The 24867-nt window shown below is 39.8% G+C and overlaps 1 protein-coding gene across 4 annotated transcripts in view; it reads left to right on the top strand.

The window, feature by feature from the left end:
* ERBB4 (erb-b2 receptor tyrosine kinase 4) overlaps positions 1-24867 on the top strand; it is a 769459-nt gene that overhangs the window by 607351 nt on the left and 137241 nt on the right. For all 4 annotated transcript variants that reach the window (XM_087706314.1, XM_087706322.1, XM_087706329.1 and 1 more), the window contains exons 17-19: positions 102-234; positions 10731-10853; positions 11686-11784. In XM_087706314.1, the coding sequence (XP_087562440.1) occupies positions 102-234; positions 10731-10853; positions 11686-11784 (355 nt within the window). The remainder of the gene's footprint in view (positions 1-101; positions 235-10730; positions 10854-11685; positions 11785-24867) is intronic.

Raw genomic sequence — 24867 nt, forward strand, 5'->3', positions numbered from 1 at the left:
AATTTCATAAAACGTACATGTGTTTCTAAGAAATTAATTTGAAAGGATGCACGCATTTTATTCCTGGGATTCAGCATTCTTTTTGGGGTTCTGATTTGCAGAACCCCCCTGATTGCCGCAGGAGTGATCGGAGGACTCTTCATCATCGTCATTTTGGGCCTCACGTTTGCCGTTTACGTGAGGCGCAAGAGCATTAAAAAAAAGAGGGCTTTACGAAGGTTCCTGGAGACTGAGGTAAAGATTGAATCCTTTTCCTGTAAATATATGCCAGGTGCTTTAAAAGTACTGTTCTTCTTTGTCTTGCTTATTTCACTCTTCTATGTATGTGTATATGTATAGATATTTTTAAGAAAATTCTAATGTTCCAAATATCTGTAAAGAAACTAAGGTTTTTTACTGCAGAACAGTAACAGCACATTGAGGAATGCCTTGTACTTCTGCTTTTGATTTATTTATTTGTTTGTTTGTTTGTTTATTTATTTGTCTTGTATGCCGCCCACTCCCGGAGGACTCCGGGCGGCTCACAAAAGACAAGGGAAAGAGGGGAACGAGACAAAGACAACATATTAAAAACAAAACCAACATTCACAATTTCCGTGGAGGTAGATGCTTCTCAGCTCCCCCCAGCCTGCTGGAACAGCCAGGACTTGGTGGCTTTGCGGAAGGCCGGGAGGGTAGTAAGGGTCCGGATCTCAACAGGGAGCTCGTTCCAGAGGGCCGGAGCTGCAACAGAGAAGGCTCTCCCCCGGGGAGTCGCCAGCCGACATTGGCTGGCAGATGGAATCCGGAGGAGATCCCTGGATCTTATATAAACAGATAAATCCCTGATGATCCCTGGATATTATATAAACAGATAAATAACAATAAGTTATTTGCGTCAGTTTTCAGTTCCTTTCGTCCACTTACATCTTCAAAAGGCAGGGATGTGCTAATTTCACATTAGTTTACTCAAACAAGAAATAATCTCACCATTCAGACCACCTGCACCTAAACCTCCTGTTCCTATCATGATAGAAGGCGAACAACATTTTAAAATTAAGGAAATCCTGGACTCTTCATTCCGTTAGTCCACTTACATCTTCAAAAGGCAGGGATGTGCTAATTTTGGAAGTAATTTTAGATTATACCAGAATTTATCCAGAAAGTAAAAACTAGTATGCACAACATACATAGACACAAATTGATTCATTGCTAATATATTTAATCAGTATATATTTTATTTATTTTCATTCACATATATTTATTTAGATTTATCTACCAGAAAGGTCAATGGATTTTAGGGGGCAAACAAAATAAAACAAGTGAAAAATGCAATGTAAAACCACATATGCAAATATAGTTTTTTACAAGTGACAAATTTTGAGTCACCAATCCTTGCAACTTAATTTAAAACAAAATTTAAGGCTAGAAATGTCAATTGTCAAGATCATAAACTTGGTGGGGAGGGAGGAGTTCCTCAATATTGAATATCTCATTTAGGGCAGTAGAAAGAAATATCATTTGCTTAATCTTCCCAAAACATTGGGGCTAATTGTAGATTTTGACCTCAAGAACGCTGAGTCCCGTTTTTACAATACTACTCCCTGGGAACCAGAATAGAAAATGATTTCATTGTGAGTTTTGCATTGTAGAAGAGAATGGCTCTGGGAACGCATTGGCCACATGGGTTCTGCTGCTGCAAAAATGTGGCCTGCAAGATTATGGTAGCTTTATGGATGTAAAGCATAAATTGCCTACTACCACTTCTTCTAAAATAAGCATGAAAAGGATTTATACCATGAAACGAGTATTTCAGATTTTGTACATCATCTGTACACAATTTTGTTCCTCCTTACATTTCTATTTAAATTTTGACATCTTCATTGTAGTACCTGAAAATTAATTAAGGGAAGTGGTGTGTAAAAATTATTGTGTCAGGTTTACATCCATAGCTTTTTTTCTCTTTGTTATTTGTTTCTGTTCTTAATTAATAATGTAATTCCCTGCTCCCCATAATTTTGCCTGCACAGCAAAGACTGTATTCAGCTAATTAAGTCATCTGCAATGTTCATAGAGGCGTGATAATGATGCTCAAAAGGTAGCACATGGGGCAGTTAGCCCTTCAAGCAGACTCTTTGAAACACTGCAGTGGCTTCTTAATCCAATTTGAGCAGGAGGGCTCTTTAATTATTTTCCTTATCCAGAGAAAAGATAGGCTATTTGTCAGTGTTTAGAGGCCAGGCGTTTCTCATTTATTTTTTAGAGAAAAATATATTTCCAATCAAAAGCTGGGCAGCGTCCTAATCACGTGATGTTATCTGACTAAGTTCCATTTTCTTGAGTCGTTGAGAGGACTATGAATCCGAGCTCTCTTCTTGCTAGCTACTCCTGCATAATCCTGGAAACCTCAATTTAACATTGAACTCCTTTTCCACTACCACAAGAAGGAAATCTTTCCTTGTGAGATTTTTAAATTATTTTTTTAAAGTTTTTAATTGTTATTTTCAAAACTGGTTCAATTTCATTTTAATATGTAGCTTGTTCTATGGCATTGTTTATTGCCTTACAATAGTAAATCTAATGGGATAGATATCAATGGTTTTATAAATAAAATATTTGTATAATACATAAAATGGCATAATAGCAATTAATGTACTTTTATCAATGTTTGACATTCATATGAGTTTAAGCAAAGATCTCAAGATGACTTAATATATAAGCTACATACTTTTTAACCAAGTGATATGCCTCAATGAACTCAGAAAACAGACTGAACAGAAAAATATAAAATTTAGTGTTAGACATTTATTAGAAAAGAACAAAGATTTAAAAAAGTTGTTGTCTATCCTAGCTTGGTCAGTTAGCAAAGAAAGACTTTGGGTTTCCTGCCCAAAGTATATGATTAACTTTTCCATGTCTCCTTCCACCACCACCATCACCACCATACGGTTATCAAGAAGTGTCCAATTGGGTGCTAACGAATTGTTTTGGGAAACAGTCCATGTCTTCGCAGTTAGTATTCCTTTCTTGACTTGAAGAAGCTGGTGTTTCTCACGGGACTGTCTAAGACAGTGTTTCTCAACCTTGGCGACTTTAAGTCCTGTGGACTTCAACTCCCAGCGAATGCTGGCTGGGGAATTCTGGGAGTTGAAGTCCGGACATCTTCAAGTTGCCAAGGTTGAGAAACACTGACCTAGATCATTTATATATATGGTGAAAAGTATGAGGTGCAAGAAAGAATCTTGAGGCTTCCCACTGCATGTTTCCCTTCCTCTAGATCTAGTTCCATTGAAGACTACATGCTGAGTGTGATTGATCTGTCAATGGAGAATCCACCTTGCTTGCTTCTAGTACCATAATTGCCTTGCTCACATATTCACTGCTTTTCCAGGATTTCTCAGGTGTTGATGTTAGGCTGATTGATATGTAGTTTCCTGGATCCACCTTTTTATTCTTTTTGAAGATTGGAACCACATCAGCTCTTTTTCAGTCCTCTGGTAGTTTTCCTGTGCTCCAGAAGCTCTGAAAGATTTCATTTAGGGGTTTTAAAATCATATCTGCCAGTTCCTTCAAAACTCTGGGATGTAATCCCTCTGGTCCTGGCAATTTGAACTTCCATCTACAGAAGATAGTTGTTCTTATCTATTTTGACGTGCATTCCTGTTCTGTCTCCTACAGTTCTGCTTTTTATAAGTTTGACTATTTTGTTTTACTTTTGAAGAGAGATGCAAAGAATGAATTAAGTAGTTCCACTTTCTCCCTACTACTTGTTATCTCTTTGCCAATATATATTTTTTCATCATTTTTGGCATTTGTTGTAAGTGTTACTTCATTTTTAGCCTTAGCTTTCCTAGCTCATTCCTTGCAGACTTGTGCTATTTGCTAGTATTCTGTTTTAGTTATACGTCCTTTTTTATATTTATCTTTTTTTTCTTTCAGTTTGTTGGAGAGTTCTTTATGCAACCATGTTCATTTCATCTAGGGTCTCTTGTTTTCTTTCTCTGTGGTATTGTGTTAGACTGGGCTTTTATACTCATTTTTCAGTGTTGCCAAAGTGTCTTGAGCTGTTTTTCCCTGTAGGGCTTCCATCCATAGATTCCATCCTAAATTGTCTTTTAGTTATAAGTCAGCTCTTTTAAAGTCTAAGACACTAGTTTGACTTTGTTCAATAACTTGTGCTTGCTTTATGTTGAATTCCAGCATGGTCACTCCCCCCCCCCCCAAGTTTCCACAATTTCAGCTCCATCTATCATTTAGTTTAGTTTTAGTTTTATTAGAATTTGTAGGCCGCCCTTTTCCCTGAGGGGACTCAGGGCGGCTCACATAAAACTGGGAAGGGGGGGAATACAAACATCAAGATAGAGACATATCATAAAATGGTAGGCAACATACATTCATCATTCGGGAGGGGTAACTATCCTTATCCCCAGGCCTGACGGGCGAGCCAGTTCTTCAGGGCTATGCGGAAGGCTTGGACGGTGGAGAGGGTACGAATCTCCACAGGGAGCTCGTTCCAAAGGGCCGGGGCTACTGCTGAGAAGGCCCTCCTCCTTGTAGTTGCCAGCCGACACTGGCTGGCCGATGGGATACGGAGGAGGCCTAGTCTATGGGATCGTATTGGTCGTAGGGAGGTAATTGGCAGAAGGCGGTCTCTCAAGTAGCCAGATCCACTGCCATGTAGGGCTTTATGGGTGATTAATAGCACCTTGAAGCGCATCCGGAAATCGACAGGCAGCCAGCGCAGCTCGCGGAGGATAGGTGTTATGCGGGTGAATCGAGGTGCACCCGCAATCACTCGCGCGGCTGCGTTCTGCACTAGCTGAAGTCGCCGGATGCTCCTCAAGGGCAGCCCCATGTAGAGCACATTGCAGTATTCCAGCCTAGAGGTCACAAGGGCCCGAGTGACCCATTTCATTCCTATTACTCATTGCAGTATAGCTGACTCTCGAGTTCTCTTCTCTGCCTTTTGGATGACAATGTGGTCAGACAGGCTCACCAGGAAACTGTTTGATCTTCCCTTTCCTACAGAGTTTGTCTCCCAGTTGATGTCAGGGTAGTTGAAGTCCCCCAGTACTACTGTCACACACACACACACACACACACACACATGTATGATCATTTTTATCATCATGCATGATTGAGATTAAAATGAAGATCCATCTCCTTGTAGTGAATGGATATGAAGTATTTCACAAAGCTGTGCTTCAAACTGAATGTTTTTCCTGCTGTTTCTGGAAATGTTATGGATGATATGCTATTTTAAAACCTTACTTCTGTGTATAGAGAATGCAGGGGACAGGATGGGAGATGTAATTTGTAGCGCTCATTACTATTTCCCACTTCAGAAATTATTATATAAATCAGGCTTTGATAACTTTATTTGCAAGAGAGATTGCCAGATGCAAAACAAATAAGCCAAGCAAAACAATATGCCAAATCAGGCCTTGATGAAGCACAGATGATGCATATGCAAAAAAAAAAATTATCTCAGAAATAAAACTCTATGCCCTACATTCAGCCACAAAAGCAAAACACCTTCTATGATCACCCCAATACCACCCTATGGATATCCATGGGGCAACCAAACTTATTTTTACTGTGCAAATGTATAAAGCATTGTGGCATCATGTCAGATCCCTAAAAGTGATACTGCCATTCAATTGGGAGGAGGAGGGGCATGGAGTTAAATCACTAGCTGTACCTGTAACAACTGAGTTTTACAATTTTACGACTGATTTCCTGTCACCGGAAAACTGAAGGTCCTAGCACTTTTGAAGGGATGTTTATGATGGCCAAACATAATTAAACCCATGATACAAGACAATCAACTAGCCTCTAAAGTAACCACCAGGGAAAATGAGACACTTTGGACACTACCCAAAATTTTAAACAAGCTTTAACCACCGAAGAATGGTTTTTGAGCCACAAAGACAGCTGTCTGATGAAAGATAACCTAGCTTGGGTGGGAGAGAAGTTGCATGTTCCAACTAGCCAATGACTGTACCACGTCATTGTTTCCACGTGGAAAGGTGCCACGACTCCAAACTAGCAGGTCACTTTGGTTTTGTAACAACTTTACATCTAATTAAAAGGCAATTTTGGTGGCCATCACTTAAAAAAGGACATAGAGAGCTATGTAGCCAGCTGTCCAATTTGTGCAGCAGCTAAAAGACTCCAAGGCAAAATGCCAGGACTCTTACAGAAGGCAGCTGAGCCTTCAGCACCCTGGAAGGAGATTGCTATGGATTTTATTGTCGAACTACCAGAAAGCTCAGGAAATACTGTCATTTGGGTCATAACAGACTTCTTTTTAAAACCAACACATTTCATACCATGCCAAACAATTCCAACTGCCAAAGGTCTAGCCTAGTTATTCCTGATACACATTTATGGCATTCATGGAGCCCCGCAGAGAATCATCTCCAACAGAGGGGTCCACTTCACCTCAAATTATGGGTGGCATTCTTAAACTTACTTGTCACCACCCAAGGACTGAGCTCCAGTCACCATCCATGCACCAATGGTCAAACTGAAAATTGGAACATGGTTCTAGAACAATCCTTAAGTCATTGCAGCCATTAAAGAAATTAGAGCCAAATTTCATCGGACCTTTCCCGATCACCAGAGTTATCAACCCTGTAACAGTAGAATTACTCCTTCCAAAGACACTCAGGCAAGTCCATCCAGTGTTTCACATTAGTTTACTCAAACGAGAAGTAATCTCACAACACAGACAACCTGCACCTACACCGTCTGTTCCTATCATGATAGAAGGCGAACAACATTTTGAAATTAAGGAAATCCTGGACTCTAGGATCTACAGGGGAAAAAACCAATACTTAGTTGCTTGGAAGCATTTACCTTCATCCCAAAATGAATGGGTAGTGAAACACCTTCTTAGGGCCCCTGCCCTATTGAAAAAAATTCACTCCCAATACCCTGATAAACCTTAAGATACTATGTTGCAATTTCTTTTCCTATCTTTTCACAGTATCTCTCATTTTTCTAAAGAATGTCAGCTTGTCTGATCCCTAAAAGTGATACTGCCATTCAATTGGGAGGAGGGGGGGACACGAAGTTAAATCACTAGCTGTACTTATAACAACTGAGTTTTACAACTTTACAACTGATTTCCTGTCACCGGAAAACTGAAGGTCCCAGCACCCCTGAAGGGATGTTTATGATGGCCATGTGGGATATCTTACTTTAATGTCTAACTAGTGATAGCCACGGGAACATGTGTTTTATTGACTCTCAGGGCAGAAGAGTTAAGGAAACATCTTCACACTTGTGTATTGGTTGGAATCTGCATTCGGACAAAGGGGAGGGGTCATTATCAGTTTGATCCCACTTGCATGGCCTAAAGGTTTTCAGATGCTGCTTTGCCTCTAATGGTTTCCATCCTGCCTGATTAAAGGTTCCTTTTGAAATAATCCGTTTCAAGAGTCTTTACTTTCTTAAGTTAGGAGAGCAGCCGTTACACCTTGAGACATTCAGTAACTAATCTGAACTTTTTAGAAGCTCAATTGCCACAACAGAGTATCAATTACCTGCAAAAAAATCCAATCAAAAGCAGCTGAATCGGTTAATTTTTTCTAAGAATCAAGTATGTTGATCGTTGTCAGGACCAGATCTCATCTAAAAAACTCATTCATGGAAACAGTTTTAATAAACACAAGTTAACTTGTCAGCACTACAGAATAGGTGTTATCTAAGAATGAATAGAAATTAAGGAAACTGACATATTTTAAAACAATTGACATGTCTTGTATTGTTAGGGCAGTATAAGCAACTAGAAAGCCTTTAAGATTTCCATCTTACCAAACTCTTCGCTACTTATCTGGAAATCAATGGATTAAATTTTTGTCACCCATTGTCCAAATGTATTATCTACCATCTTTGGGAATACAGTCATCCAGATCTTCATGTTGGTGTCATCATTACACAAAATGCAGACGCCCTTCCCAGTACCTGGACAACATATCCAGTGCTTCACTGATAAGGGCGTTAGCACTCCTCCACCTGCAGACCAAGCCTTTAGTTTATCTTGAAGGGAGATTTTGTAAGCTCTCTGTTAAAGAGCCAAGGTGGCGCAGTGGTTAGGGTGCAGTACTGCAGGCCACTTCAGCTGACTGCTATCTGCAGTTCAGCGGTTCTAATCTCACCGGCTCAGGGTTGACTCAGCCTTCCATCATTCCGAGGTGGGTGAAATGAGGGCCCAGACTGTGGGGGCGATATGCTGACTCTGTAAACCGCTTAGAGAGGGCTGAAAGCTCTATGAAGCGGTATAGAAGTCTAACTGCTATTGCTATTGCTATAACAGTGCCTCTGTCCTTGTAGTATTGGTCAAGCAGAGAACCTTATCCATTATGTCCTCCATTGCCCCATTTACAATGAGATCAGGCCAAATTATTAATGGCAAATGAACTCAAGGACTCTGACCTTGAAAAATTGAATTATTTCCTTGCAGATGTGTTTCCAAATGTCAGCAACCAAATTGCTATATTTGCTCAGCTGTCATTTAAACTTAGAAAAAAATACTTAAAGTTCTTAGTTGTGCCTTGGCTTTATTTTGTTGTAACCTTTTGTCTAATACTTTCATCATGCTGTTTTATAATTTCAATGTTTTATTGTTTTTTCTATTATATTTTATGGCATTCTTATGTTATGACCTATAGTTACAACAATACACATTACTTACTTTGCAACGTACATGTTGCTGAAACAGAAAAATTCCTACAGTAAAAGAGTAAAATGATGCCTGAAATAGTTTTTACCAATTGTGAATTAAGTTTGGTTCTCCACAAACATGACTAGTTTTTCCTCTAAGAAAATTAGTGAAAGGTTTATAAGAGTTCATAAATAAATAAGCTACTGTAAGTTAATTTGTCAGGTTATAAAGAACAATAGCAATAGCAATAGCAGTTAGACTTATATAGCGCTTCATAGGGCTTTCAGCCCTCTCTAAGCGGTTTACAGAGTCAGCATATCGCCCCCACAGTCTGGCTCCTCATTTCACCCACCTCGGAAGGTTGGAAGGCTGAGTCAACCCTGAGCCGGTGAGATTAGAACCGCTGAACTGCAGATAACAGTCAGCTGAAGTGGCCTGCAGTACTGCACCCTAACCACTGTGCCACCTAGGTGGACAAACAGAAGCAAACATGTTTCTGCAGAACAAAACTGTTTCTGTAACACATATACTATTAATTATTTCTTTCTAAGTTTAAATAGCAACAAAGCAATATCGCATATTAATTTACATAGTTTTGCAATGCCAGGCGTCTTAAGTATTTATTGAGACAATTTGGTGTAATAGTTTAAAGCATCAGGCTAGAAACTGGGAAGCAGTTCTCCCAACGACCCATAAGATCCCACAGGCTGGGCCTCCTTCGGGTACCCTCGACCGGGCAATGCCGGTTGGCGACTACTCGGGGGAGGTCTTTCTCTGTAGCTGCCCCGGCCCTGTGGAATGATCTCCCCGCAGAGATCCGGACCCTTCCCACTCTCTTGGCCTTCCGTAAAGCCACTAAAACCTGACTGTTCCGGCAGGCCTGGTACTGTTGACCCCAAAATACGGTCCAGCCCCATTCAGAATGGAGTGCATGATGTGTTGTATTTTATATCTATCTTTTCTCCCTGTATCTTACTTTTTTTTATTTTGATTATTTTTGTTGTAAGCCGCCCGGAGTCCCACGGGATTGGGTGGCCTATAAATGTTATTAAACTTATTAAACTTATTATTAAACTTATAAGCAGAGAGTTCTAGTTCTGTCTTAGCAAAAAGCCAGCTGGGTAACCTTGGGCCAGTCATTCTCTCTCAGCCCTAAGGAGCAGGTAATGGAAAGCACTCTGAAAAATCTTGCCTAGAAAACGGGAGGAACTTGTGCAAGCAGCTGCAGGAAGCAAGACTGATTTGAACACATACACCTATATACACACCTAAAACAAAATTCCACATAAACTATAAAGGATATGCTATAAAATTAATGTCTCTGTTGTCTTTAAGATTTGTTTTAAAAGGAAGAAAAAGCTACCCAGATAATGAAATCATGGGAATCAGAATGATACCCTTTAATGTGAAGAAGAAAATCCATTCTTGTTCTTAAAACTGACATTCTGAGGAATGGCTTCGTATGGACAGAGAAAGGATCATTGTTAAACATTTTGAAGCCAAATGCCAAAAGTTCACTCAGAGATGTTCTAATGAGCTGTTAAGGTTAAGATCTGCCCCAGCCAGAGAATCTCCCTGAGCAATTTTGGGCGCATGGCTCTCTGTCAACCAGCCCACCTTACTAAGTAGTTGTTTTGAGGAAAAGGTGAAGGAGGGAGTGCTGTCTTCGGGTCTGAAGGAAAGTTGGGCTATAACAAAGAAACAAATAAATTCTCTCATTTTAAATGAAAATACACACACACAAACAGCATAACTAAACAAAATTTATTTAGAAAAGAGATTTTCTTAAAGAGATTTGTTTCTCATTTTGCTGTTAAGGAAATGGAAGCCGATGCCTATTTCTTCAAAAGTTGATCCTACTGAGTTCAGTGGAGCTTGCTTCCTAGTAATTGTCTAATCTCAGTTTTCATTATCTTAATTTTTGCTGGATGGCATCAAGAATAAATAAAAGCACAATAGGGAGCTGCATGAAAGATAAGATACAAACAATATCTACTATGTTAAAATCCAACTGCGGATAGTGCTTTTCATGGCTTCTTACTATCTTTTGTTGTTGTTGTTGTTGTTGTTGTTGTTACAGCTGGTAGAACCTTTGACTCCTAGTGGCACAGCACCCAATCAGGCACAACTTCGCATTTTGAAGGAAACTGAGCTAAAGCGTGTGAAGATCCTTGGATCGGGGGCCTTTGGGACTGTCTATAAGGTATGTTTCCTTAACAGCAGTACTCCATCAACTATTGTTCCCAGATCTTATGATTATCCACTGGCTTCCCATCGGTCTCCGGACGCGCTTCAAGGTGCTGGTTATTACCTTTAAAGCCCTACATGGACTAGGACCTGGTTATCTGCGAGACCACCTCCTGCCACATACCTCCCAACGGCTAATAAGATCTTACAGGCTGGGCCTCCTCCGGGTGCCGCCGACCGGACAATGCCAGCTGGCAACCCCTCGGGGGAGGGCCTTCTCTGTAGCTGCTCTGGCCCTGTGGAATGATCTGCCCGCAGAGATCCAGACCCTTCCCACCCTCTCGGCCTTCCGAAAAGCCACTAAAACCTGGCTGTTCCGGCAGCCCTGGGGCTGTTGACCCTTGAATGAGGTCCAGCCCCCATCTAGGTTTGAGTGCATGGTGTGCTGTTTTAAATCTGTTTTTGTTTTTTTCCCTATATTTTATTTTATTTTACTCTTGTATTTGTAAGCCGCCCGGAGTCCCACGGGATTGGGCGGCATATAAATTTATTAAATTACGAATTACGAATGGCAGAAATCAATGGGCTTCTAGAATAGGATATCAATTTCCTTTTCTTAAAAATGTTCAATTTAATATAAACCCTCTTGTTTCTTCTCTTAATGAATTGAATGGCCAGGAAGAAGTTGGGAAAGGTTGGGAAGAGTTGGGGGACCAAAGGCTGTGCAATTTGTTTTACTAGTGCCTAGGTTAGCTTGTGGAAGTGTAGTGGTGTGGTCCAACTATGGTCAAAGAGGACTTTTTTTTACCATGAGACATGCTCTTCTTCACTTTGTCTTCCCTCTTTAGGGCATTTGGGTTCCTGAGGGAGAGAGTGTAAAGATTCCTGTAGCAATTAAAATACTGAATGAGACAACTGGTCCAAAGGCTAACGTGGAGTTTATGGATGTAAGTAATATTAATGTCCCATTTCAGTGATATATATGTATGTTATTGATAATTTTAAGGGGGAGAGGAATTATTTGTATGCTTATTCCAGTTTACAAGCTAACAACTTCCATGTAATGACAAAAGCAACATTTATACACACACACTGCATATGAATAATAGCAATGGCAATAGCACTTAGACATATTCTGCTTCATAGTGTTTTACAGCACTCTCTCAGTAGTATGCAGAGTCGGCATATTGTCCACAACAATCTGGATCCACATTTAACTGATCTCAGAAGGAGGGAAGGTTGAGTCAATCTTGAGCCTATCAGGACTCAACTCCAAAACTATAGGCAGAATTAGCCTGCAATTCTGCATTCTAACTACTAGGGAGCCATCAGGGCTCCTGTGAATTATACATAGACAACCACTAAAGTATCCTGCACCCATACTCTCTTGTTTTTTTTCTTTTATCATTTCCTCATTAATATATTAATTTCTATGAATTTGATGCTCACTCAGACCTATCTTTTCAATGTCCTTAACCACGCAAGGCTCCCACCACATCATACCAATCATTTGCTCCACAAGGGAGCAGCAGAGGCATTCTCTGCAATTATCAATACAATACAATAGCAGAGTTGGAAGGGACCTTGGAGGTCGTCTAGTTCAACCCACTGCCTAGGCAGGAAACCCTATACTGTTTCAGACAAATGGCTATCCAACATCTTCTTAAAGACTTCCAGTGTTGGGGCATTCACAACTTCCAGAGGCAAACTGTTCCACTGATTAATTGTTCTAATGTCAGGAAGTTTCTCCTCACTTCTAAGTTGCTTCTCTCCTTGATGAGTTTCCACCCATTGCTTCTTGTTCTGCCCACGAGTGCTTTGGAGAATAGCTTGATTCCCTCTTCTTTGTGGCAACCCCTGAGATATTGGAAGACTGCTATCCTGTCTCCCCTAGTCCTTCTTTTCATTAAACTTGTCATACCCAGTTCCTGCAACCGTTCTTCATATGTTTTAGTCTCCAGTCCACTAATCCTCTTTGTTGCTCTTCTCTGCACTCTTTCTAGAGTCTCCACATCCTTTTTTACATTGTGGTGACCAAAACTGGATGAAAATATTCCAAGTGTGGCCTTACCAAGGCATTATAAAGTGGTATGAACACTTCATGTGATCTTGAGTCTATTTCTCTGTTTGTGTAGCCTAGAACTGTGTTGGCTTTTTTGGCAGCTGCTGCACTTGGCTGGCTCAGATTTAAGTGATCGTCCACTAGGACTCAAAGATCCCTTTCACAGTTACTACTATTGAGGAAGGTACCACCTATACTGTACCAGTGCATTTCATTTTTGTTGCCTAAATGTAGAACCTTACTCTTTTCACCATTGAATTTCATTTTATTAGATAGTGCCCAATGTTCAAGTTTGTCAAAATCTTTCTGTATCTTGAGCCTGTCTTTTGGAGTGTTGGCTGGTCATCTGCAAATTTGATGAGTTCCCCATTTATTCCCTCATCCAAATCATTGATGAAGATATTGAAGAGTACTGGGCCTAAAACAGAGCCTTTGGGTCCCCCACTGCACACTTCCCTCCATGAAGATGCAGTTCCATTGAGGACTACATGTTGAGTGTGGTTGGTCAGCCAGTTACGAATCTATCTGGTGGTGATGCTGTCTAACCCACATTCTTCTACTTTATCTAGTAGTAGGTTATGGTCTACCTTATCAAGTGCCTTACTGAAGTCCAAGTAAACTATATCAATGGCATTCCTCTGGTCCACTAATTTTGTCACATTATCAAAGAATGCAATAAGATTAGTCTGGCATGATCTGTTTTTGACAAACCCATGTGGGCTTTTGGCTATTACTTTGTTTGCTTCTTTGTTCGCTAATTCGTTGCTTGATTATCTTTTCCAGAATCTTTCCTGGTATTGAGGTCAGGCTGATAGGTCTGTAGTTTCCTGGATCTGTTTTTTTCCCTTTTTTGAAGATGGGAACCACATCAGGTCTTTTCCAGTCCTCTGGCAGTTCTCCGGTGCTCCAGGATCTCTGAAAGATATAGTTCAATGGTTCTGAGATCTCGTCTACGAGTTCCTTCAGAACCCTGGGGTGTAATCCATCCATTCCTGGTGATTTGAACTCATCTAGGGTAGACAGGTGCTCACTTACCATTTTCTTTCCTATTTCATTCATACATACATACATACATACATACATACATACATACATACATACATACATACACACACACACACACACACACACACACACACACACATACATATACACACACACATACACACATACACACACATATATATATATAACCTTTGGCTTATGTGCTTTGGATAATTACAAGTCTCAAATTTAAGGCTTCATATTCTTTTCACTGCAAATATTTTGAACTCCGCTGTTGCCTTTTGATGGCAAAATAGAGGAATAAGATGTCATATGATATGGTGACTGACTCATGCATAAATGACCATTTTAGCATAACCCATTAGAGTGATAATACAAGAGATATGCAAGTGGAATTTTGCCTGCTTTCTGTGGAAGACCAAGTGATTAGCACGAGGAGCTTGGCTTTCTCTTCATTCCCTGAATGATGGCAGAAAGAAACGGAGAGCAAGGAGTCCTTTTTGTGACCAGTTGGGCCCTTAAATGTTGCAGGGGGTAGAGGAGAATAAGCCACAGCAATTCAGTAACTCAGCTGTCATTTCACAGCCCTTGAACATTTTCTAATGTACTCATAATGACTATAATGACATAATGCACCTTGTAACTAGATGATGTGGCAGCTCCTTACTATATGGATCACAACAGGAAACTCTGAAGTGAATAGCAAAGAAAATCCCGATGTTTGAATGGTGCCTTTTCCTTCCATCCCAGTTCTTTTCATTTTCATTCATCTTTCTTTTGCTTTAAACAATAGAAATTTTATTAGGATTTTAGGGGATTGAAACCCATGAAGTCCCAAAGTTCTGAACTGCACTTTTTATTACCCTGAGTTAGGTAGCCTCAACTTTGCATGTGTCAGGAAAATGGGTGGGAATCTGGATAATTTAATTTGCTCCTACTCTCTATCACCAAAAGGCCTTATGTGGGTTTTCTTTTCTCTCCCCACCTTCAAAATAACTCGAATAGCCTTGGGGACAATGTATCTTGACTTTGATGCATCATTTGTTACTCTACTTCAGTGGTTCCCAAATTTGGCAACTTTAAGACTTGTGGACTTCAACTCCCAGAATTCTCCAGCCAGCTCTGCTGGCTGGAGAATTCTGGGAGTTGAAGTCCACAAGTCTTAAAGTTGCCAAGTTTGGGAACCACTGCTCTACTTTAGAGGAGAAAATATCTTGTCCATACTTTGAACAGAGAAAATCACATATCTCAGCTGTCTAACAACTTTTTATCTTAACTGTTCTTCAGAGAAGAGAGAGTCTACCCATAAACTCAGCTGAGATTTGAAGCTTGAGCCTTGCAAAAATTGTTAAAGGGATATGTCTTGATAATTAGATTGCAAGAACAAAACAACCCTTTTATAAGCATATTTCTGCTGCTCTGAAATGTAATCATTTTTATGAAGAAACTGACTTGTTTTACAAAATGTGAGTTTAGAAGGAGCTGGGATTTCTTATAGTTTTTTTTTCTTTAGCTACTTCAACTTGCTTTGCTTTAATTATTTAGGGAAATGATCAAAATGCAATTAATAGCAAGAGATTACATTTCTAACTTAGGGAGAAGAAGAACAGCCCTGAGAAAAGTTTTCTACAATTGAGAGAACCTGGAGATTTCTCTGTTCAATTATTTGTATGGTGGTGTTTCTGCAATTTAAGGAATGTAATAAATGAATGTGATAAATTGAATTTCAAGTTCTTATAATCCCATCTCCGTAGCCACTTATTTACATAAATGTATGTAACAGTATTATATATTTCATTATTCTGTTATGAATGCATATCCATTACAACTAATTTGTTGACTTTTAGTGGTACGAATCCTTGATCCTTAGAGCCAAGATGGCGCAGTGGTTAAATGCAGCACTGCAGGCTACTGCTAGATCAGCAGGTCAGCGGTTCAAATCTCACCGGCTCAGGGTTGACTCAGCCTTCCATCCTTCCGAGGTGGGTAAAATGAGGACCCAGATTGTTGTTGGGGGCAATATGCTGACTCTCTGTAAAACCGCTTAGAGAGGCCTGAAAGGCCTATGAAGCGGTATATAAGTCTACTGCTATTGCTGCTATTGATCCACTGTTGTATGTTCTGAATCACATTGGGGCCTAAATTAATCTATAGTATCTCAAGGACTATTATAGCCATAAGATATACCTGCACATGTGGAAGGTAATACTGGTAGCCCTTGACTTGGGACCTGAATTTCCATTGCTAAGTGATGTGGTTGTAAAGTGTAACATCACTTGACCCATATTCCCTTACTTAGCAACAACAATCCTGGCATTCTCCTTTGCCATCGTTAACTGAATTCCACCAGTCATTAGCCAAGGATCTACCCAATCCAAGCCATTCTGGACTTGGTCCTTCCCAGCCTCAGGCCTTAGTAAGGTGTTGTGACTCAGCAGAAGCTTGCTGTGAGTTGAGTCGGGATGCAGGAATAATGAGCAGCTGTTGCTCGTTAGGGTCGTCTTTTGCAGATAAAAGACTGATGGTGCCACGCCTTAGTGACAGAAGTCAATGTCGTTCATGGTTCATCGTTTGTTTGTTTGTGAGTTCAGTTCCGTGAGTCAAAGAGGCACTTGGATAAGTGATTTGCTTTCTGTAAACCTGGTTTGCTGTAAGAGCTTTTTGTTTTTGCATTTGCTGTGTAACTTTTTGCCAGAGACTTTATCTACATTTACTTTTGGGCTCGCAGCCAGCTTGAGCCAAGACTGATAAAGATATTTCCTTTGAACTTCTGTCATTTGTGAACGAGCGAAGAGGGGGGTCAGAACAGTAAGGGAACTCCCCCAAACTGCCTGTTCCTGCTCATTTCTGCTGTTACCCTCGCACCTTGTCTTGGGGACAGCAAAACGCCCCAGAACTATGCAACTCTAGGGCTGCTTGCTACGCTACGACTCAGTGACTTCTTGGTGTGCTGTAGCTCTGGGGCTGCCAGAAGCCCCTAAAAGACAGTCAGTGTGAAGCTGCAGCTGCCCCAAGAAGTTCCAGCCCTCCCAGGAAGCTCCAGCAGTGCAGCACAAAACTGCAGTGGCCCTGGAAAGCTCCAGTGATGTGATGCAAAGCTTCAGCCATCCCAGCAACACAGCGCAAAGCCCTAGCTGCCCCAGAAAGCTCCAGATGCCCCACATTCCACCACCCCAGCTGCCTTGTGCCATTTTCTTGCTCCCATTTCTGACAAGGTGTCCCTGCGAGGCAATTGCTGGCCATGTGAGGCCATCGTCCTCAAGTCTCGCAAGGCAACTGCCATGCATGGACCTTGGGAAGAAAGGCTCTCGTGGCCAGCAGCTGCTTCCCAAAGGAACCAGTTAGGCATGCTTGGTCAGCAGAGGAAGCAAGGAAAGGTCAGCTAGAGCAGCAGAGAGGGTGGAGTGCAGGGGACCAAAGGGGAATAAATAGGGGGATATAGGCAAGTGGGGAGAGTTGAAGCACTCCTGCAATCACAAGGACAGGTGGGCTGCCAAGCATCTAAATAGTGATCATGCAACCATGTGGGCATTGCAACAGTCATAACTTTGGGGTCCGATCATTAGGCCCTTTGTTCAGCACCTTCAAATGGCCACTAAGTTGTTATAATTCAAGAACTACCTGTAATTAGATCTGTATTCTCAGTGGAGGAAGGATGAGACACAAATGTGTTAAACATTATAGCAGCATGTTGGTCAAAACTTGCCATTTATCATTGGGGGGGGTACATTTTAATCATCCCTTCACAAAACTCCCTGACAGTATAAAAGTAACGCTAAAATACAGACCCTCACATGTGTTAAAAGTCTTTTATTAGATTAATGCATGGATCTATATCCAGTAAATCCTTTGGAGTGCTAGATAACTCAAATAGCAACGTAAATGCTGCTTTATTGCTTCCTTTATCTTTTCTTGAATTCTGAATAAGTAAAAAGAAAAATAACCATTTCGGTACAATTAAGGTAAGTGCAAGACTGCAGGATCCATTCTAACACGATAATAGCCTACCAGATAATAAACAATATATACAAAAAGAAAGGCATAACTTTATTTAACATAGCATCCCTGCAGAACTCCAAATGTTCTTAAGAAAGCCATAAAAACTTGGCTCTTCCAGGCAAACTTAGCGGGTTGAGATGGTGTAATGTTCTCTTTACAAATTTTAAAAATGTAAATGATGTCCCCAGCCTGTATCTGAATGTGTTCTGGGCTTTCATTTTTTACATCCTTGCTATTTTTCTTTTTCATCTAATTTACCAGACATGTAATGTATTTATGTATGTATGTCACACAAAGTAGCATATAAATGCACTAAGTTAAAATAGAAAAAAAAATTAAACTTCAGATAATGCAGAACACTGGCAAACAGCATGCAGACAAGCACAGCAATTCTCTTGCCCCCCTCCAAAAACATTCTCATATTCACACACAACCAAAAGGTGGCATTAAAAGGGCAAGAAAACTAGACTTCTACATTAAGGTCAGCATAAGGTAGATAGATAACTTCAAGAAGTGAAAGAGAAAGACACCAGGAGCAGATCTTCTTTACAAGTGAATGAGTTTTAATTACTCCTCACAAATAACCTTTCGAGTGCAAGAGCTGTTGCTAAGGAAATCCGCTGCCCTTCGCTCCCTTCCAAAGCTGCTATAAGAATTGCAGTGAAGACTAGGAGGACCAGAGAAATTTGTGTTGTTTCCCCAAAAGGTTTGAATTTCTCATTCAGGAGTGCAGAGATCGGAAGTAGGCAACTGCCCCTAGAGTTGTGCAAGAAATGTAGAATAAGTTTAGTATAACTTTGAAAAATGTGGGAAGAGGATTTTAATGCAAGAGGGTATAAGTTTGGGTTATTAGGTGCTATCAGTAGAGGGAACTGGCTTTCGTTCTGATGTAACAAGGAACATTCAAACCTGGCAATGCCATGTGAGATTCTGGAAAGCTTCAGCCAAGTTCTAGCCTACAAATTAAACCTAATAGTCTGAAACTCTTGATTGATTCTTATTTAAAAAAATACCTCTTCAAAGAAATATTAACCCTTATAGCAATAGCAATAGCAGTTAGACTTATATACCGCTTCATAGGGCTTTCAGCCCTCTCTAAGCGGTTTACAGAGTCAGCATATCGCCCCCAACAACAATCTGGGTCCTCATTTTACCCACCTCGGAAGGATGGAAGGCTGAGTCAACCTTGAGCCGGTGAGATTTGAACAGCCGAACTGCTGAACTGCAGTCAGCTGAAGTAGCCTGCAGTGCTGCACTCTAACCACTGCGCCACCTCGGCTCCCTTATGCTCTGCTATGCTCAACCCTTCTAATTTGTTTTAATGCAGAGTAGATCATTTGATTTGAAAGTAGTTAGGAGAATATTGTTTATGATCTATCATCAGAGTGTCAAGTCTACATAGTGGAGTACATTCATGATTAGAATGTAAAAAATTTTTTTTAGAATATTAGCAAAACAGAGAAATTTAGCCCCACTATCCAAGTGTCCTTGCAGTAGGTAAAGATAATAAACACCTCTGTATTAAAGCTTGATTCCTGACACATCCATGCTGTTTCCTTGGCAATGTTGTAGAAATAATTTGTCATTGCCTTCTTTCTGGACAGATTTGAATTCCCAGTCTAGCCCAAAGCCCTGGTATTCTCTCGTGATTTTATTCCTCTATACACTTAAATGTTTCATTATCTCTCTGAAAATAATTAGGGGCTGCAAGCATAACTCTGCATACATAGACTTCTTTGGGAGTCCCCAAGCTCATTGATATGAAGACAGTTTGACTGATCTGGTTAGCCAATATTGGGCCAGAAGCTAATAATAGAAGACACTGCTGCTAGGTTTGCTAGGAGAAAGTTAAACCAAAGGTTTGGAGGTATGATTTGAAATAATTCTCCTGTATTCACTTGTTTCCTGATAACAAAGCCTGTAAATTGGGTTGGTTTTGTAAGTAAAATCCAAGCCAGCTTCTTGGTTTCTTCTACATGTATTCTGGCTCTCTAATATCTCTGGAAAGAAATCTTGCTAACTAGAGATAATGTTTTGTTTAGCAAGGCGTGAAGAAAGAGGAAGAGGGAGTGAGAGAAGTGGATCTCTATCTGTCTGTCTGTCTGTACCAGGGGTGGGTTTCTCGCCCCGTTCCAACCGGTTCGGTTGAAACGGGGCCGGCGGCGTCCTCGTGCATCCGCACGGTGCACGCATGCGTACTAGCGTCTGTGCGATGCTCCAGCTGCTCCTGGAGGATCACGCAGGCGCTGTATGCGTCCTGCGCATGCGTGGAAGCGCAGAACTCGTCAAAAATGGGTAAGGAGCGCAGGCGGGCGGTTGGGCCCTTCGCCGTTCCCGGAAGGGACCTCCGCGAACCGGTTGAAATCCACCCCTGGTCTGTACCCACTCACACATAAATACATGGCAATGAATACAATCAGCCAATGGATCCATTTTTTCATCATATTGGAAGTTCAGCAATATGTATAGCCAGGACAATGAAGTTTAATTCTTCCATTATCAGTGGGCATAATTTTTATTTTAAAAGGCAACACATTATTTATTTATACAATATACAGAGTCATATACAGAGAAAGCATACTTTGCTGCGTCAAAATGCAGTAGAAATGGCTTCCTGCCGTAGCCCTCATTTTTCTGGAAGCACTATGAAAAATCTGGTCCTCATTGTGGATCAGCTCAGAAAAGAAAGATTTATCAATTATCATTCAATACATAGACATTTCGGTGTATGAGTTCCTGGAGGGAAACAGTCTTGTTTACTTGAGGATACTCACTCTTGAAATTGTTTGAGAAAAGGTTTCATTTGCTAACTCTTTGGAGCAATCAACTTGTAAAAACCCGAAACTGGACTATCCATTACCTTTATCTCCTTTTAGATGGGGATGAGAGGGAGGCAGGTCAGACCCATTCTATTTGCCATTTATGAAAGTACTCTCTACTCATGATTTCAAGGGAATCTCTACTCATGATTTAAATTGTAGACTCATCCTCATGCTGAATCTCAGTCAGTAGATAAACAGACATATGTTAAACAAATTTCTATTTTAAAACTGTTTCTAAAACAGTTAAAATCACAATGCACTTTGTTCCTAGACTTGGAAGAACTTGATGCTGAAGTCTGCTAAAGCAGAAGTGATGCCTGCATAGGAATAGACCATGATTTCATTCTGCACAAAAGTGCAAACGGTGTGCCTGTCGGGATCTTTAATCCCTCTCCTCAAAGCATATTCTATCTTTTATTTCCATATAGGAACCATTCCCTTTCCAAATGTATGGGAGACCAGTCTTCACTTTACCTGAAATAATCAGATCTGTTCAAAGGAGATGCATGTATTCAGTCACAGTTTTGTTCCAAATAGCATCAACCTTGTGAACTCTGAAATTTCCTCTTTCTGCTACAGATTCAAAATGGACAGTTTATATATATCGTTGTATTTTTGCTGATAAATAAATAAAGGGAGACTAGTATAGATCTATTTCAAGCTATTTAGCTCTCATCAGCTAGCCATACCCTTGCTGGGATTTGAACCTGGGCTATATTATATACTGGGCAGAGATCTTAGCCATTAGGCCACAGGCTCTTATCCTTTATCAGCGAAGCCAGGGTGAAAGATACTAATAGTATAGTATCTATACTATACTAGTCTCCCTTTATTTATTTATCAGCACAAATACAACAAAATGTAACAAAAAGGCAACAGTAAAAATATTGGGTTTCTGCCTGGATGGTCTCTTGTGACGAGCCGAAGCACAGAGAATGGAAGTAGTGATCTTCCTCCCATATTTGGGCATACTGGGGGTTGTAAAAAAAATCTAATATATGTGTGTGTGTGTATGTGTGTTGCAGTTATATATTTATGTAAGTATATAGCATGTGTATATGTGTATTATGTGTTTGGGTAGTTATACACTTTCTCTTCAGAGCAGGCAACAGAATTTCATTTGTGGGCCAATGTGCTTCACAGTTAAAAAAAAGTGACAATAAAAGTGATCTTATCTTACTTCAACTCATCTCGTCTCACCTTATCTTACCTTATAAATGACATGCATCCAGTTTCCTGTCTCCAATCTCCTTCTGCCATTTGTCAGAAATGGTGTAGGGTCTCCTGCTTGGAGTGTGTGTGTGTGTGGACTAGATGACCTACAAGGTCCCTTCCAATTCTGATCATCTGTTAAGAGAGTAAGAGTTAGCATACTCACTCTCACGTCATAGTGTCAGAGATAATTTTCTCCAATGTAACTGCAATTTTTGCGTATATTTTTCAGTAATTCTTAAAACTACTTTGTAGCTAAATTTTTCTTGTTTATTCCCCGCAAATTCAGCATTTGTCTTTTAAAAACAAATTAAAGTAAAATATTAATATTAAATAAAATTAGAGCTGTTATTATCAAACACCTGTGTTCCCCTTTTGTAAATAATGGAAGAAGGAAACAGAGAAAGAAGCACTGAGTTTTAAAGCAATATTTGTTATCTAGAACTGTGCAATGAATACCAATAATTTTTATTACTTTAAGGGATTAATGGTCTGTATCAAAGAATTTACTATTATTAAATAATATTATCTTCAAAAGATTAAAAAAAAAAACCCAAAAAAGACTTATGTAACCATTTTCCCAACTAACAAATTTTATTAAAAGGTTTTCATCAGCTTCACCTCATTTCATCATATGCATAGAATGGCTGGATGGAAGTGGGATTTAAAGTGGGGTGAGAATAGGAGTGGAGAGAAAGATGGGCTGGTTAGACAGATGCAAGTTGTATTTGAGACATATCAGGAGCATCTTATCAATTAATAACCATGATATAGTTTTAAAAAGCATTATCAAACATAAGAGTTATGTTTGTGGATACCTTCTGGGGTTGCCTGAAACCATTTGATGTACGAGAGTGCAGCAGCGGTGCTGTTAAAATCTTATTTTTCCAAAACAGTCACTTAAAGTCTGCCATAGAATATCCTGGGAGATTGAAATATTATTTTGCCCTTGTTTTGACTCTTGGTGTCAGATCTGTATGCGTCCATTAATTCTTTTGTGCGAATGGGTATGTTTGTGCTTCCAGCTAAGTAATTTTTAAAACATTATTTGCCTCCCAAAAACTCCTGAAGAGTTTTTACTCTCTATCTGATGGACTATGATAGCATGATAAGACCTCTGAGTTAAGTGACTTGGGAGTCAGGAGCCAAACATAGAAGCCATGAAAAAAGAGGAGCGTGCAATTAATCATCCCAGTTTCAGTGTGCTGAAGAGCCAAGAGTTTAGAAATTTAGAGGTTTGGACAGATTAGGTTAAGGACATCAGGCAGATTTTTGCCATTGTAAATTAGATCAAGTGCTAATGCTCATGTAGCAGAAAGGTCTTAGGAAATCTGATTCCTCATTCTTTATCATTATGTAAAAACAGCCTGAACTTTGGACACCTGTCAGATCTATTCTGATGCTGAACAAATGAACAAACACAATCCCCAGCAGAAGGCGAATCCTATCACATCCCATTTCATATACAATGCACTTCTGTATTTACAGGCCCTAAACAATGATAAATGAAAATGAAAGAGATGAAATGTTCCCAATGCTCTGAGTTAGTTAAACGCCATCCAAAACTGGATCCACTATTTTCAGGAATATCTAACAATGCTTTTTCTATTCATCTTTTTTAAAAATAACAACCCTCTCCTTGAAAAAAATATTAACCATAAAAATCATCTTCTTCAGGCATCCGGTTAGTCAGAGTGTAAGAAAGAGATTCCTTAATCTTCTATGTACTCCTTTTGGAAAAGAACCTCAATGAAATTTGTTGTGACAAGAAATATCAACCATCACTACTAATACTATCTTTATTTTACGGGTTATGGTAACAGAATCTTGCAAAACTGAAAGTGTTATCTCTCTCCATCTACGGTCCAAGAAACTAGCTAGGGTCCCTTTTGAGACTTTTTGCCACACCCTCCATTGCTTCTGTGGACTAAGCTACTAATCCTCCGGGATTGGGCGGCCTATAAATCGATTAAATAAATAAATAATAAATCAATAATCTGACAGTTGCCTAATCTAGTCTGTGGCCTGTCCTCCTTCTTCTCAAAGGCATTCTCACAGATTATTATACATAGGAAAAACTATTTATATATTTTTGTTGAGAGTATTAGTGACTCACCATATAGAAAATCTGCAAAAAAAATATTAGCAGACCAATTAATAAAAAAAGACTGAGGAAGAAGGGAAACAACCACTGAAAACTACTGAAAACTTATCTTCTCCTTCCTCTGATGTTAGTATCCAGGGATGCTATAATCAATAGTACTTAGAGCCAAGAAGGTCCGTAATTGAGTCATAAATTCCTTTTTAAAGAAGGTAGAAAAGTTTTAAAACAAAATATTTCAGTCGTTGATAGCTGCATTTTAGGTGTACACACAAGTTGCCCCCAGCTTACAACCACAATTGGCCAAAATTTCCACTTAAGCAGGACAGCTGTTAAGTGAATTTTGCCCCATTTTATAACCTTTCTTGCCGCAGTTGACTTTGAATGGCCACTAAACAGAGGGTTGTAAGTCAAGGACCACCTTGGTATCTCAGAAAAACGTAGCAATTGTATTTGCAATTTAGGAAACAAAAGGTTATATGTTCATCACCATGTATGAGATGTGAGGCATGAATCATAAAATAAATACCATATTAGGAGGCATATAAAAGGAAAACTCATAAGAATCCATTTCAGTTTCTGAAGAACATCGGTTGATATACTTGGCCTCTTCAGCAAATACTTCATATCATAGGGTTTTTTTTTTAAATATTAGTATGCCATGCTAAACTAGCTTAGCAATCTTTGACATGATTTTTTGGTCAGTTTTAACCTGTAATAGAATTGAGTTGCAGTAACAAATGACTTTTTACTTCAAAGAATATTTGAGAAATATAAATCTGTATTTAAAATCCAAGAGAAAATTAGATACAAATTTGCACATGATGGG

This window comes from Thamnophis sirtalis, unplaced genomic scaffold, assembly GCF_051295495.1.
Source record: "Thamnophis sirtalis isolate CommonGarterSnake01/CBP01778 unplaced genomic scaffold, rThaSir2_p1.2 scaffold_1, whole genome shotgun sequence".
Lineage (NCBI taxonomy): Eukaryota > Metazoa > Chordata > Lepidosauria > Squamata > Natricidae > Thamnophis > Thamnophis sirtalis.